General features: G+C 36.2%; 3 protein-coding genes across 5 annotated transcripts in view; all 3 read right to left on the reverse strand.

Annotated features, from left to right (window-relative positions):
• The window catches only part of LOC132185833 (uncharacterized), a 6,827-nt gene extending 4,621 nt beyond the window's left edge, over window positions 1–2,206 (reverse strand). Inside the window, exons 1-4 of one of the 2 annotated variants that reach the window (XM_059599629.1) lie at window positions 1,751–2,206; window positions 1,093–1,362; window positions 780–908; window positions 533–697 (exon numbers count right to left, since the gene is read on the reverse strand). In XM_059599629.1, coding sequence (XP_059455612.1) covers window positions 533–697; window positions 780–908; window positions 1,093–1,362; window positions 1,751–1,837 — 651 coding nt within the window. In that variant the 5' untranslated portion in view covers window positions 1,838–2,206. Of the gene's footprint in view, window positions 1–532; window positions 698–779; window positions 909–1,092; window positions 1,428–1,750 lie in introns of both variants that reach the window. The other variant, XM_059599630.1, reaches the window with a different exon arrangement.
• A 1,330-nt stretch (window positions 2,207–3,536) lies between these two features.
• On the reverse strand, window positions 3,537–7,809 carry LOC132185835 (uncharacterized). Its single transcript, XM_059599631.1, has 7 exons — window positions 7,468–7,809; window positions 6,223–6,280; window positions 5,847–5,927; window positions 5,672–5,707; window positions 5,263–5,502; window positions 5,042–5,183; window positions 3,537–4,209 (listed from the first exon to the last, which is right to left on the reverse strand). The coding sequence occupies exons 1-7, from the start codon at window positions 7,644–7,646 to the stop codon at window positions 3,722–3,724; spliced, it is 1,224 nt and encodes a 407-aa protein (XP_059455614.1). The 5' UTR covers window positions 7,647–7,809; the 3' UTR covers window positions 3,537–3,721.
• A 2,114-nt stretch (window positions 7,810–9,923) lies between these two features.
• Window positions 9,924–13,256, reverse strand: LOC132184706 (origin of replication complex subunit 2). 2 transcript variants are annotated; one of them, XM_059598433.1, is made up of 7 exons: window positions 13,150–13,256; window positions 12,417–12,586; window positions 12,242–12,348; window positions 11,318–11,450; window positions 10,797–11,091; window positions 10,223–10,450; window positions 9,924–10,139 (listed from the first exon to the last, which is right to left on the reverse strand). In XM_059598433.1, exons 2-7 carry the CDS (start codon window positions 12,555–12,557, stop codon window positions 9,940–9,942), a joined length of 1,104 nt encoding a protein of 367 aa, XP_059454416.1. In that variant the 5' UTR covers window positions 12,558–12,586; window positions 13,150–13,256; the 3' UTR covers window positions 9,924–9,939. The 2 variants fall into 2 exon arrangements, with proteins under 2 accessions (XP_059454416.1, XP_059454417.1); XM_059598434.1 differs by having other exon boundaries at window positions 12,417–12,616; window positions 13,150–13,255.

The following is a 13,256-nucleotide window of genomic DNA, read 5'->3' on the forward strand; positions in this document are numbered from 1 at the left end:
GGGTGGGGCGACCCATCCACACCCTCTAGGGGTTGGTAGGGCCACCCACCCACCCCTTCAGCTTTCTTTTTTTTTTTTTTTTTTGGGAGGTGATGCACCCACATCTCTCCCCTTCTTTCTATTTTTTGTTCTCCTCGTCTTCATTTTTTGTTCATGTGTCAAGCTAATGTGATACTCCTACACACCTAGAGTTGTTTTATTAGATTTGACCTGGTCTTCTGCTTACTTGACATAATTTTTATTAAAAACCCTAATGATTGGTCTATGAAAAGAACAATTTGACAACGGAACATACCTTAAATATACCTTAAAGAGTGATTGATAGCTTTTAAACCATAGGAAATGATTTGACAAAAGGTTTAACCCATGGACCCTCTACAATATTTCCCTAAAAATTATGACACAATCAATAACGTTTAACAAATATCTACTAATAACTTCCATTGAATTCCATATTCTGTGTCTTATAATGCTACTAATTTCAACAATATGTACTGCTAACCAGGAAACTAAGAAGAAAAGATAATCAGACCATTCGAGCAACGACATTTCCGGCGGTGACTTTGCCCGGCCCGTAAATAACTCCAGGATAAATCGGCACAATAGGAACCCCCTCCGAGGCAGCCTGTATCGCAATTTTATCGGCCAAGGCCTTGGATTTCTCGTACTCCGTACAGAAAAACCTCTCATGATGAACCTGCCATCACAATTTTCTTGTTCTAGATTAGGACCAAAAAAAATTCAAAATCAAGATCGAGATCAAGATCAAATCTCCGTACTTGATTCTCATCAGCAACATATCCATCGGTGGGTCCAAGAGCAAAAAACGACGACGTGTATATAAGCTTTTCGACTGTCGTCGTCTCTCTCACTGCTTGTAAAACATTCTTCAATCCTTCAACATTCACCTAATATAATAACAACTAAATTATTGTTCTTTTAATTAAAAACAAGTAGTAATCTAAACATGGTATCAGATCTGTTAACGCTAAACTCAAAGGCCTGTTTGATTGCAAAGACAAATTCAAAACATCAAAGCGTAAACGAAATTAAAATGAGGTTTCAGAGAATCTTTTAGAGTGATGAACTTACGGAGAAGAATCTAGAAGGATCTGGAAGCCAGGGCTCGACCATAGCGGCCGCGTGGAAAATGACGTGGCAGCCAGAGAAGGCGTCGAGGAGGGACCGGTAGTCCGTCACATCACCGTAGATGATTTCCACCGCGCCGCCATCGGTGGTTGGCGGTGGTAGGGATGAGAGGTCGCTGGTGGGCCGTACCAAGGCCCGGACCGAGTGTCCTCGTCGCAGCAGTGCGTGGCACAGTCTCCCCCCTAGGAAACCGGACGCCCCGGTCACCAATACCTTCATAGCTCGTCGGTTAGATCAGTGAAATGGCCTTTGCTGTGTTCATTCCAGTTTACATAGCACTAATATTGAGCAATTTTTTATGTATAACACGTCAGTTCCTAAAACATAAATTAAAATATAAACATAAACTAAACTAAAATATAGACGGTAACGTAACAATTTACATAACATTATTTTTATATTTTATAAAATGTAAAACGGTTAAATTTATAAGAATGATTATAATAAAATTTAAATCTACTTTCATCTTTATATCATTTTTCCTTTTTTTTAGTGTTCAAACAGAAAAATTCACTACAAAATTCTTTACCAAACAGAACAAAAGAGAGCAAATCATACAAAAAGAGAGCAAATCTGAGAACAAAAGAGAGATTAAGCTCACGTATTTAGCTGCTCCGTAGAAGGTGAACGTAGATATGCTCTTTGGAGATGAATGTAGATCTGGTGCCGATAGATGTAGGTCTGCCATGAGTGAGCGCAGATCTGCACTGATTCGTTGCAGTTGTTATGAATAGGCACAGATCTACATAGATTTGTGATTAGTGAGTACAGATCTAGAGACGGAGGATTTGGGTTGCCAGGAGCGTGCGCATATCTGCACAGCTCCACCGCGGATAAACGAAAAGTCGGAGAAGGAGAAGGAGACCCATCCGCCAGTCTAAGCCGGGAGTTTACAAAGATAAGGAACTATCGTCCCAACGGCGCCAACTGCGGAAGCAGATTTTCGCAGTCAGGCTTGTCGAGCTACCGGCAAGACAAGAAAAAGGCCAACCACTTTGGCGCCGGCGGGAAGCCATATGGCTCCACAAAATATTTCTGAGCCCTTTGGGTGAAATGATAAAAATCTTTTTTCATCTCATATTTCATTTATTACAACAAATTCATCAGTCTACAAATTCAATGAAATTGCAAAAAATAAATAAATAAATACTTAAAATAATGATATATTAACATGCCTATTCTTTGCTGCTTCACCAAATTAGTTTTTTTTTTTTTTTTTTTTTTTGAGCCAAATCACTAAAAATTTAAAATAAATAAATAAAAAAAACACTCTCAAATAGCCTCACCAAAATAGTGACTTTAGTTTGGTGAGTACTATTTCGCACTTCCAATGAAAAATAATAATAATAATAATAATAATAATATAAATTTATCTCTTATTTTCTATTCTTGGAAAAAAGTTAAAAAAATAAAAATAAAGAAATCTTAAATAAAATAGTTAAAATAGTAAAGTTGCTGTATGTGCTTTAAAAAAGTTGGTAGTTAAAATATAAAAACATGCTTTTTTAACTATTTTGGTGAGTAAAATTTGGTAAAACTGTTATGAATGTTCTTAGAATGCATAATATCGCAATTATTAATGTTATCAAACATTCTTAAAAGCCTCACCGAACCTTTTTTTTTAAAAAAAAAAATTGGTATTTTAGTAAGCCAAATCACAAAAAAAAAAAAAAAAAAAACTTTCCCCAACAACCTCACCATTAAGTGACAAAAATTTATTCTACCTCTTGACTCAATAAAATGATTAAAAATTTGTTGAGCTACTAAACAAATTCTTAGCTATATTAATAATAAATAAATAAATAAACAATTTTATTCTATCTTTTTTGAGAATACGAAAAGTAAATAAAAATTAATATTTTAAATGAAAAAGTAGAAGTTGATACTAAAAATGTTAAGTCTAATATAAGTGTTTTGAAAAAGTAAATAAATACTTTTTAAAAAAAAGTAAATAGATAAATAATAATAAGAAAAGAAGTGGATGGCTAAAATTTTAATAAAACATTTGCTCACATGGTCTAAGCAGAGTATTTGTTGAGAAAAATAAAATAGAGTTTAGAGAGAGAATATCTCGTGTATTATTTGGAGATGGTTTCCATCATTTATTTTAGACCCTTTGTTTAACTGCCATCTAATGAGCAGGTCAATGAATCTTACCAATTTAATTAAATAAATTAGGTTAAAATTAACCTCTATAATTTTATATCTATATATTGACACGACCCAAATCCCACTAGCATTGCATAATTTCTCGTGAGTTCTATACTTGCACTTTGAGTGGAATCACATTTACATTTCAACCTTATTTGCAATACAGTGATTATTAGAGTGTTATGTTGAGCTTAAGCAGTCAAAGTAGAGGCATTTTATGTGAAAGAGAGGCTATAAGCTCAAAATTATGCCACATTCTTATTATCTACAAAACAGCCCACAATATACATTTCACAACCCAATTACTCATTTGTTGTCTCTAGCTTCTCTCCGGGGATCTTTGTGGAGTGTACGAGCAGAGTGCTTTGGACAAGATATAATTCCTGCAGATTCATAGACGCCCCAAGTTTCCAGTAAGAGATTATAGTCTAGAGCGACGTATGCATTTGATGGGATTAAACGGAGCATGCCTCCGTGTGGAAGAAAATAGGCGACCATTTGAAGAACTAGCTTTGATATCCCAATCTTCGACATCCTTGGGAACACACACATCAAAGAGGATTTGACCGAGAACACCATGGGCACTAATGCTTGGTAGACTATGCAGGTGGATTAAGTCTTCCTTCCGTTCATCTTGCACCGACCCAACATCTCTACCGCCGTAATACTCCATCAAACTGGGCGCAAAGTAATGGTCACTTGGTCCGAGAGCAACTCCCTGAAAGTTGTTTGAGTTCTTCATTGCTTTCCTCATGTCACCGATTGGCTCGGGTATGTCGTCATGTGTTCCTTCTATGCCCATCCTCTCTCCTTCAAGTCGACGAATTCTTTGCGAATACACTTTAGCTGCCTTACTGAGGAGCTCGGTCACAGCAGCTTTATAGTCAATCGGATAATGCCGATAATGAGCTGTGACAAGATTGAATCATGTTATTGTTTGAAATTATCATAGCAAGGTCTAGAGAAGAAATTGGAAATGAAACTAAGTTAAACCTTATGAGAAATAGGAAACAATAAAGAAAAGAAAAGAAACAAGACTTAAAATCAAACAATATTTTGATGCACACACCTATTACACAATTCGTATTAAATGATGTCTTCCTTTTGGCCGTACAACATCCACTTTTGTCCTCATCCTAATTTTCAAACATGACTTAAGTACGCTTACTAATTTTCAAACACAAACTCAGGATCAGAGATGTGTTTCAAGATCTGGTAATCTGTGTATTAAACATTTCTTTACCGCTACTGGAAGAGATTGTAGTGTGTTGACAATGTATTTGAGTGCAGTTACAATTACAGCTAACAATTTTTTATACGATTCGCGAACCTGATACAAACCCGACACAAAATTAGCGGGTTAGAATTGAGGAATCTGACCAATTTAATTAAATAAGTCAAGTTATAATTGACTTATATGGACTTATACCCATGTCTCGACATGATCTAAACCTAACATGCGACATTTAAGACTGACAATTTTTTATACAACTCACAAACCCGACACAAACCTAATACGAAATTAGCAGGTTAAAGTTGAGGGGTTTGCCCCGTTAATTAAATAGGTCGGGTTAGGTTTAACCTATATAACCTTATACTCATGCCTTCGACATGATCCAAATACGACAAGCAAACACAAATTGTCCCCTCTAGTCACAATGCAACTAGGATAGTTTCTGCAATGTTCTATACACGTTAGATGGTAAATATTGACATAAATTCATTAAGTTTAGAAGCAGACCTACGTGAGGAGAGTCACTCCATTTCACTAGCTTAATGTCACCCCCAAGATCTTGTACTCGTTGAGCAAAATTGCAGATAACTTCATATGGAGCAAGATCATCATTTTCGGAGCATAAAATGAGATATGGGGCCTGCATGCTCTGGAGAGGAACAAAGCTGAATAAATGCTGAAGGAAAGAAGTGAAAACTTTGAATAATAGCTAGTCCTAGTATACTTACAACAGAAGAGTACAGAGTCTGCCAATACTCAGCGCGCTGTGATTCAAACCGGCTGAGGAAGAGGGTATCAAGACCAGAGGCAATGCTGTGGGCAATCCATGATGCTAATCTTGGCGGATGGGACATTTTGAGAACAGTTGGGTGAAGAACAAAGTTTGTACCCATATCACTGGTAAAATCCACTGGACTGGAATCATAGATATGCCCAGATATACAGTCTCTAACTAGTCGGAAGTCATCCTTTAAAAGAAAATAAGAAATAATATCAAAAATTGTATTTGGGTGCTTAAGTTCTTATGAGTTTTCACCATTGTATGTATTTTAATTCTTTATGTGACAGAATTGGGATTATTCTCCGTTTAATTGCAAAAGGGAATGGGTGGTAGGGGAGAAGAAAAGAAGAGCATACCAGATTTTGTTGTCCTTCACACTTCCCCTCAATTATCTGCCACAGGAGGAAAATCTATTTAAATATCTATCACAAAAAGAAGAGGTTTTCGGATACCTGCAATGATATCTTATAAATACAGAGAAACCCTTTAAAAGTCACACATACAGATTGCCTTGACTTTAGAAGAAATTACCTGAAGGACCTTGTACATGCAAGCTTTAGGACCACCAGAAAAAGAAGCAAGGACTACAGGGCATGGCCTAATTTTTAGCTCCTACATGCCAAAATATCAAAAAAGGAAATTATTAGCCAACCTTATCCAATGAATGAATCTTCCAAAAACTTGAGCATGAGGAGTACTAAAATTTTACTCGTGAAAAAGGAGTATGAAGAGTGCCATCTTAGTTTAAAGGAAATAATTTACATTTGGTACGTTGATGGCATTACAACTCAAGCAGGAATTCCAAAAGATCATAGTTCCATAAGCATTCATTAGGAACAGGTTAGAGAAATAACTAAACAAAATATTTTCACCTGTTGTTGGTAGGATAACTACAATAAGCACTGACCTGAACAAGTTCATTGAGAATATCAACTGCTAGAGTTGTGGCCTTCTCAGGGAAGAACCTGTACAGATTACAGATGATCCAAAATCAATATGTGTCCATGACAGAGGGCAATTAAAAAGGGCACCTTTAATTCTGATGGCAGCTACTGAATATGAGGGAGAAACTATAGTCATGCTTATCAAGCCAACACGCACTAATCATATAGTTCTGAAAATGTAATTTTCAAAATATAACCTGTTAAATGTAGGTGAATTCCAATTTTACTATAAGCTAGGCTACATAAGTACCTCCCTGACCTATATGTAATATATACGCAATAGTACATTAAAAAGATGAACAGGGTATGACAGGGCACATTATGTGCTCTATTGTCTCTACTTTCATTTGTTGATATTGGTGTTGTACTCAAGCGAAGTGCCCCATCCCTTTGAAGATGGGGCACGTGCGGTTTAGTCCTTAGGTTACTGGAAGTTCTTTATGGAGCTTAACCTCAAAGCATAAACATTGCCGGTCAATACAGCGAATTTGGAACTGCTATACCCCACCCCATCCCACCCCCAGCGCCCCAGCGGGGGCGAGACAGAAAGGAGAAGGGTGGTGATGGTGATCTATTAGCACAAGGCTCTTCTATCGATGCTAATGCCTCTTCACACAACAATCAGGGAGCTGCATATGTAGACAGTTGTTTCTGATTACTTTGAAAAGATCATTAGGTCTTATAGTAAATCGGAAGGGACTGTTGCTGTACAATAGAACAGATAATAAACACTTCTTCTTTTTTGATCATCATGAATAATTAGGACCAGAGACAGACATGCATAAAAGGAAACGAAAAACACATTCCCAAGTCACAAATTTGGACCCAATAAAGTGCTCCATGCACATCAGCCAAGCAAAGATAACAAATTTGACTTGTGCTTAAATTTTTTGAATGGGGATACTCTGTTTACAAAATCTGAGCCAAACCCAAACCAATTTAGACTATTATCCTTAAAGCTTTTTAATTTACTAAAAAGTAAAAGAACGGCCTCTAGACCCATCTCATCTCAAATTAACAATACCCAGATTAGCTAAGTTTTTCATTTACCCAAAAGCTAAGTAAAAATCAGCACCAAGGTGAAACATTTCAACCAACCCCATATTTCTTAAGATCCAAACAACCAACCATGCAGACTCATTCAAAAACCCAATCAAATCAACAAAAACTTACGAAATTTAAGAACACATAAAGAATTTAGCACTCACGAATTGAGAAACTCGGAGTGGCAGACGAGTGTCTTCCAGCCCAGAGACGAGTAGAGCTGCACGTAGCTCTTCAAGTGCCTCTCCTGGCTCGACATCCATGCGAATACCACCACTAGGCCCTCTATTTTCCCACCCATTTCACTTCTTCCCCAATAATATCTACCCCCAAATCCCCACATTTCCCTCCTCCGTTTCTTTCTTTTTCCCAAGAAGTCAATTCCTGGAATCTATTTTCCAATTCTCTGTCTTGCTAAAATGGCCTTTTGTGAATAGAACTGGATTTCGAATTTCGATCAAACGAAAGAGTGGGATGGCATGCTTTCTGGTCTTTTTTTTTTTTTTTTTTTTTTTGACTATTTTTGGTCTTTGCAAGCTCTGTAACTAAAAATTTTGAAGCTTTTATATATGGTCGGGCTTTGAATTCGCTGCGGTCAGAAATCCTGTAATTTCTGAAGACGCCAATCTCTATCAATTAAAACCTGCCACGTTCTCTTAGGGATTGGACTTGCCCTTTTTTTTACTGCTCACAATTGGGTAATGTGGAGTCCGGCGTTCATTGGTTCCAAATCTTATCCGCTGCAGCAAATTGAAGCTGTTCAGCGACATTCAATTCAAATCTTGTTCAATTGCACTCCGAGTGTGAATCCAGCTTTGCTTTGAAAAAAAAAAAACAAAAATAAAAAATTGCAATAATAATCAATTACAAATTTAATGATAATTTTAAGAGTCACATTATCTTTTAAAGGACACGAAAGCGACTTCTAGCATTACTCCGTGGTTATATAATATATACATGACAAAGTTTTTTTCTTTAATTTGAGTCAGACAAATATTTTTAATTTCGTTACGACATTTTTCTTTAGTGCACGTGATTTTTAAAAAATATATATGAAAATTACATTCTTTATTAAAAATGCAAGTAAAAATGGACAAAAATTATGCATTAACAAACATTCTAAACACAATAATATTTTTAAAATGGTAATGCTAAAAAACACATTTTTATTTTACTTGTGGTTTCTAGCATTATCTCTTCCTAAAAGAGTAAATATGTAATCAAATAATTATCTAATAATATTGACGTGACAGTTTCAACTAACATTTGAATTTAAGGATTGATTAGAACTATTATCTCAATATTATAAGATAAAAATAAAAATATAATTTTTAGCATTATTCTTTCCGAAATCGTAACAATAATCTTTGTCACATCTAAATATTTAAAAAAACAAAAAAAAACACCCGAGAAAAACATGTTAGCAATTAAAAAATATTAACTCTAATTTTGGTAGGATGTACCATCAAGACTTGGAGACCAATTCTTAATTATATCTTATCTTTAGAAGACAATAAACTTTGTTGTGTCACGTCAATTATTAGAACAAAGCTGTCATGGTGTGTGACCATTCGATGAACTTCATATGGTGGAAGGGTACAAATCTGAAATCTCCCATGCCCTGTCACCATTGGATGAATGAACCTCTTCTGGTGCAAGGAAAACGACCACAATGATAGAGCCTCAGCCAATATAGTAATACCGAAAAGAAAAAGAAATGTAAAACTAGTATTGTATCTGTTTAAAAGAGATAATAGTAATGACATTCATTTTAATCAAATTAAATTAATAATCGCCCAAAAATGTGGTAGGTATGTTCAAATTTAAATTTTTTTTTTAAAAAAAAAAAAAATCACTTTTAGACGAATGAGAATCCAATATGAAAAAATACCTATATTTATTTTGAAGAACTCTAATATATTTTGAAATGGCAAAATTATCTTTTTTCTATTTTAGATTTTTTTTTAAAAAAATAAATAAATCTTTTTTGAACAAGGATTTATTCACATCTATTATCCAATAAAGATTCTCAACAATTTTGTTATCTTATTGCTCGAATTACCAATAATTCAGACAATAAATACGAAAAAATTCTTATAGGACTCACCTATCCGAACAAATCTCGGATAACTCACCCACTTATTAGGATAGGCCTACCCCATTGAAACTCTCTTACACTGTCCATTTGGTTTAGAAATTTTTTTAAATGTGCAACCTAAAAAATTAACATTTTCAAAACACATTTAATAAAAATGCAATTAAGCGTTCAATAAAATTGCGGCTTTGCCTTTAAAATCGTGCATTTTTAAATCGCACCCCCTTGCTGTTTTAAAACTTAAAATTTTTCACCTTTTATATATATATATATATATATATATATATATATATATATATTTTCTCGCACTCTCAAACAGAAACTTTAAGGAATTTTGTTGAGAAAGGCACATTTGGCTAACGAAATTATGGGAAAAAACGCACTCTTTAACGTCCATCACAATAAATTTCCCTGCCAATGTGACTTGCATGCTATTGGGTGGCTTTTTGGAGGGGGGTTGGGGGAGGGGTCTATGGGCGGGGCAGTTCAATTTTTCTATGTTTGCAAATTGCAATAGAATTATATAAGTAAAAAATAAAGCTTATTGCCTAATCTCCATTAATAGTTTTTCAAGTGCCTCAGTCATGAGAGGAATGTGCAAGCAATCCTGGCCATCCGAATGCCTTTTGGTCTTGACCAGTTCATGATCTTTGAATTCTGTCAAATGGGAGTTCAAAGTAACCTGGCTGCTCACCAGGAAGCGCTCTCGACAGATTGTGTATAAATTGTTGATCGGCATCCCTGAAAAGAAAAAGTAGAGTGACGATATAATAAACTAAAATTCACAACATACTTTCTCTCAAAGTATAGAGAGAGCTACTTGCCTTCTTCATCGGGATGAGCCAGTTGATATTCTGCAAGAACTCTGAACACACTCTGGGCATTAGGTGTCAAACTCTGTAACACAATCGCAGCTGTTTTGGCACTTTGAGTGGTATTGCCATGCGCGAGAATCAGAGGAAAAAACATCCCTTCAACCCTGTATGGTGCAAAGGTAGGAACATGATACCAACACCAGTTGAACTGTGTGTGAACCATCTTCTTATCCCACACTGTCAACCAAATCACGAAGGGTAATTAGGCTCAAAGACAGAATGGTATTTGGGATATCTCATCTCTGCAATGCCACAAATTTGGCATTCCTTTCATGCAGATAGTTCGTTATAACAAAGATTATACCACTTTACACTGCTAAAAATAACAAAACAATTTAACTTAAACAAACAATAACAGAATCAATGACAAAATTCAACTAAGGTAGTTAAAGAATGCGAAAGCACAATGGATAAGTCATAAAATGCCCAGTGCCAGCCCATTTGTCTTTTATGAAATAATTTGACATAATTTGACATGCTTACTGCCAACTAATTATTTTCTATCAAAAACAAAAGGACTTACAAAGGGGTGCATTCACATGGTCGATTGAAGCAACAACACGAATACAGGAACAAGCAGCTATTTGTGCAAGATACTGTTGAGTTTCAGAGTCTCTTAATCCAGGCCCATCAATATTGTGAATAACAACACATATGAAACAATCTTTGTCCTGTGCTTGTGATCCATTCAGAAATGCAAGAAGATCATCCATGGACCGGGAGCTAAATGGCTGTTGAACTTTAGGCAAGTTCCCAGAAGTAGTCGCTAGTTTGGTTTTCAATTGATCCCATAGAACTTCAGCTAATGATATTGCAACCTACGTTTAAAACAGCAGGAATTGGTAATAGAGCACGGAGAGAACAAAAGGTCAATATACAGTAGGCAGCCTCCTTATTTTTCATAACGCATATTCTGTTCCCTGTGCAATATGGCACTGGAAACAACTTTCATCAATTTCACCTCTGCATATGGATACAGCAGTACAAATAGCAATTGGCAAAATAAGCATGTACCACTTTGGATTTAATCTGAGCAGATGATACCTGTTTTATATTAATTGATTGAAGATAGCCATTAATTACAAATACACAATACTCGGTCAATGCTGTTGAAGCAAAATCTTCAATCAAAGCTTTCTTAGATCCAAATCCATACATTAGAAGGCCAAAACCACACCTGATACATTAAAAAAAACAGATAAAAACACAGATATATTTTATAAGAAAAATATGGTTACTGAGGCTATTACTTTCAATAACAATATGGTATATTTTTGCTTTTACTTTACCAGCATAACAATAAAATAAAATAAAATAATAATAATATAACAGAAGCAAAATTGCAAACAACTGAGGCAAAAATATTTCATTGAGGTATGTGTAAGTAATGATCATAGCAATCTTATCACTTGCAAAAGAAACTACAGGAAACTATCCACCCTCAAAAACAAAGGACTGTACAGCTTGTCCAACAAAAGAGTAAAGTCATCAAACCGAGGGTGCAGTTAAACATGAACCAAGTCTCCTCTAGGTGCTAGAGTTTAGAAATACATAACTCAAAACACGCAATGTCTCAAACTGAAACTAACCCTCAAGCCAAAGAGTTGGAAACATCGCTGTATCACAAAGAGATGCAGTAGGGATGTTTCTTCAGACGTGTGACCTATAGATGCTTGGGGTTGGGGGGAAGCCTCTCCACTGATTTCAGTGTAATATCCTCCCCAAAAAATATCAATTTACACACCCAGACGAATTCGAAGCCCCACATATCTCACACACTTAGTGGACCCAACATGCAAATTCTTTTAACTTTAAATGAGATAAAGGAAAGGCGATGTTCAAACTCAGAACAACCTGCTCTGGCACCATCATAAATTAGTTGCCCCAAAAGCTTATACGAATTTAATCAACAATGTTTAATAAGAGCAAGTCTATCATTGCTTGATTACAATAAATCTAAGCGCAAACCTTAGCTCGAAAACCCATTTGGGGTACAAAATCCTGTAGCTGTTCATCAAAGCCACGACCTCCTTCTCATGCTTTGGTTCAATATTCGATGCCGCTGCCCTCAGCTCCTGTACATAAAATTTCAAAAATCGATAATTTTATTTTGAAGAGTAAGATTCCTAGATTAGGCGAATACCTGTTCGTCAACGAGATCAATGTCGGAGAGCTTGCAAGCAGATTTCTTTCCAGAGCCGCCCAATTCTTTCGCGAGAAAATAGTTTCTCGAGAATCCGAACTCCTCCTCCTCCTCCTCTTCCACACCATTGTCGATATCCATTGTTGCGGTTTTCAAAATGAACTGAGCGACTGAAATGCAAGGGTGGCTGTTTTAGTGCCCTAGCGAATTTTCCCGCGTTTTCACATTCGGTGCACCAAAATGAATCGGGTTAGATTGGATCCACTTTTGGTTGGGCCATTAGGACTACTATTATCCAATACGAGCACAGGGCTTACGGGGTGGTAAAAAATTTTCCCCAACCCCCATATGGCGGGTGATAAAATTTGTATCCGAAACCCGGCTGCAGTGAACAAAAACCACGGGTCTCGGGTTTTGCGGGGCGGGGCGTGCACAGTGCAGATAGTGCGGGTAATGTAGGGCGGGTCAGATATTATGTCCATGGCATTTTTGTATTTTTTTTATTTGATTGAGTTTTAACCCGGCTACAGGAAGGTTAAAACTCGATCTGCATAATAGAATCGACGTTAATATCTCCAAAAAAAGAGAGCAATTTATGTTTCTCAATTCCAAGTCTGTGAGAGAGAGAGAGAGAGAATCGATGTTAAAATTTGGAAAGAAAAAAAAAAGAGCACTTTCTGTTTTAGTTCCGAGTCAGAGAGAGAGAGAAAGAGAGATTCAAAGGGAGAGAAACCTGGGCTGCTAGACGTGGACGAAGGTGGCTGACCGGTGCTCCCGAACTGCAGGCTAAAGTCGTGACCGTGGACTAGAGGGTGTGCGGGCAGCTTTAGGTTGGACTTT

This window comes from Corylus avellana, chromosome ca6 (assembly GCF_901000735.1).
Source record: "Corylus avellana chromosome ca6, CavTom2PMs-1.0".
Taxonomy (NCBI): domain Eukaryota; kingdom Viridiplantae; phylum Streptophyta; class Magnoliopsida; order Fagales; family Betulaceae; genus Corylus; species Corylus avellana.

Bases quoted from the DNA above. Each gene is read 5' to 3' on its own strand.
- LOC132185835 (XM_059599631.1), bottom strand. From the start codon at position 7,646: ATGTGGGGATTTGGGGGTAGATATTATTGGGGAAGAAGTGAAATGGGT. The intron at 6,281-7,467 runs GTGAGTGCTAAA...TAATCTGTACAG, and splicing joins CACTCCGAGTTTCTCAATTC to GTTCTTCCCTGAGAAGGCCA. The intron at 5,708-5,846 runs GTAATTTCTTCT...CTCCTGTGGCAG, and splicing joins GCATGTACAAGGTCCTTCAG to ATAATTGAGGGGAAGTGTGA.
- LOC132184706 (XM_059598433.1), bottom strand. From the start codon at position 12,557: ATGGATATCGACAATGGTGTGGAAGAGGAGGAGGAGGAGGAGTTCGGA. The intron at 12,349-12,416 runs GTATTCGCCTAA...TTTTATGTACAG, and splicing joins TTGATCTCGTTGACGAACAG to GAGCTGAGGGCAGCGGCATC. The intron at 10,140-10,222 runs GCAAGTAGCTCT...TTTTCTTTTCAG, and splicing joins GGCTCATCCCGATGAAGAAG to GGATGCCGATCAACAATTTA.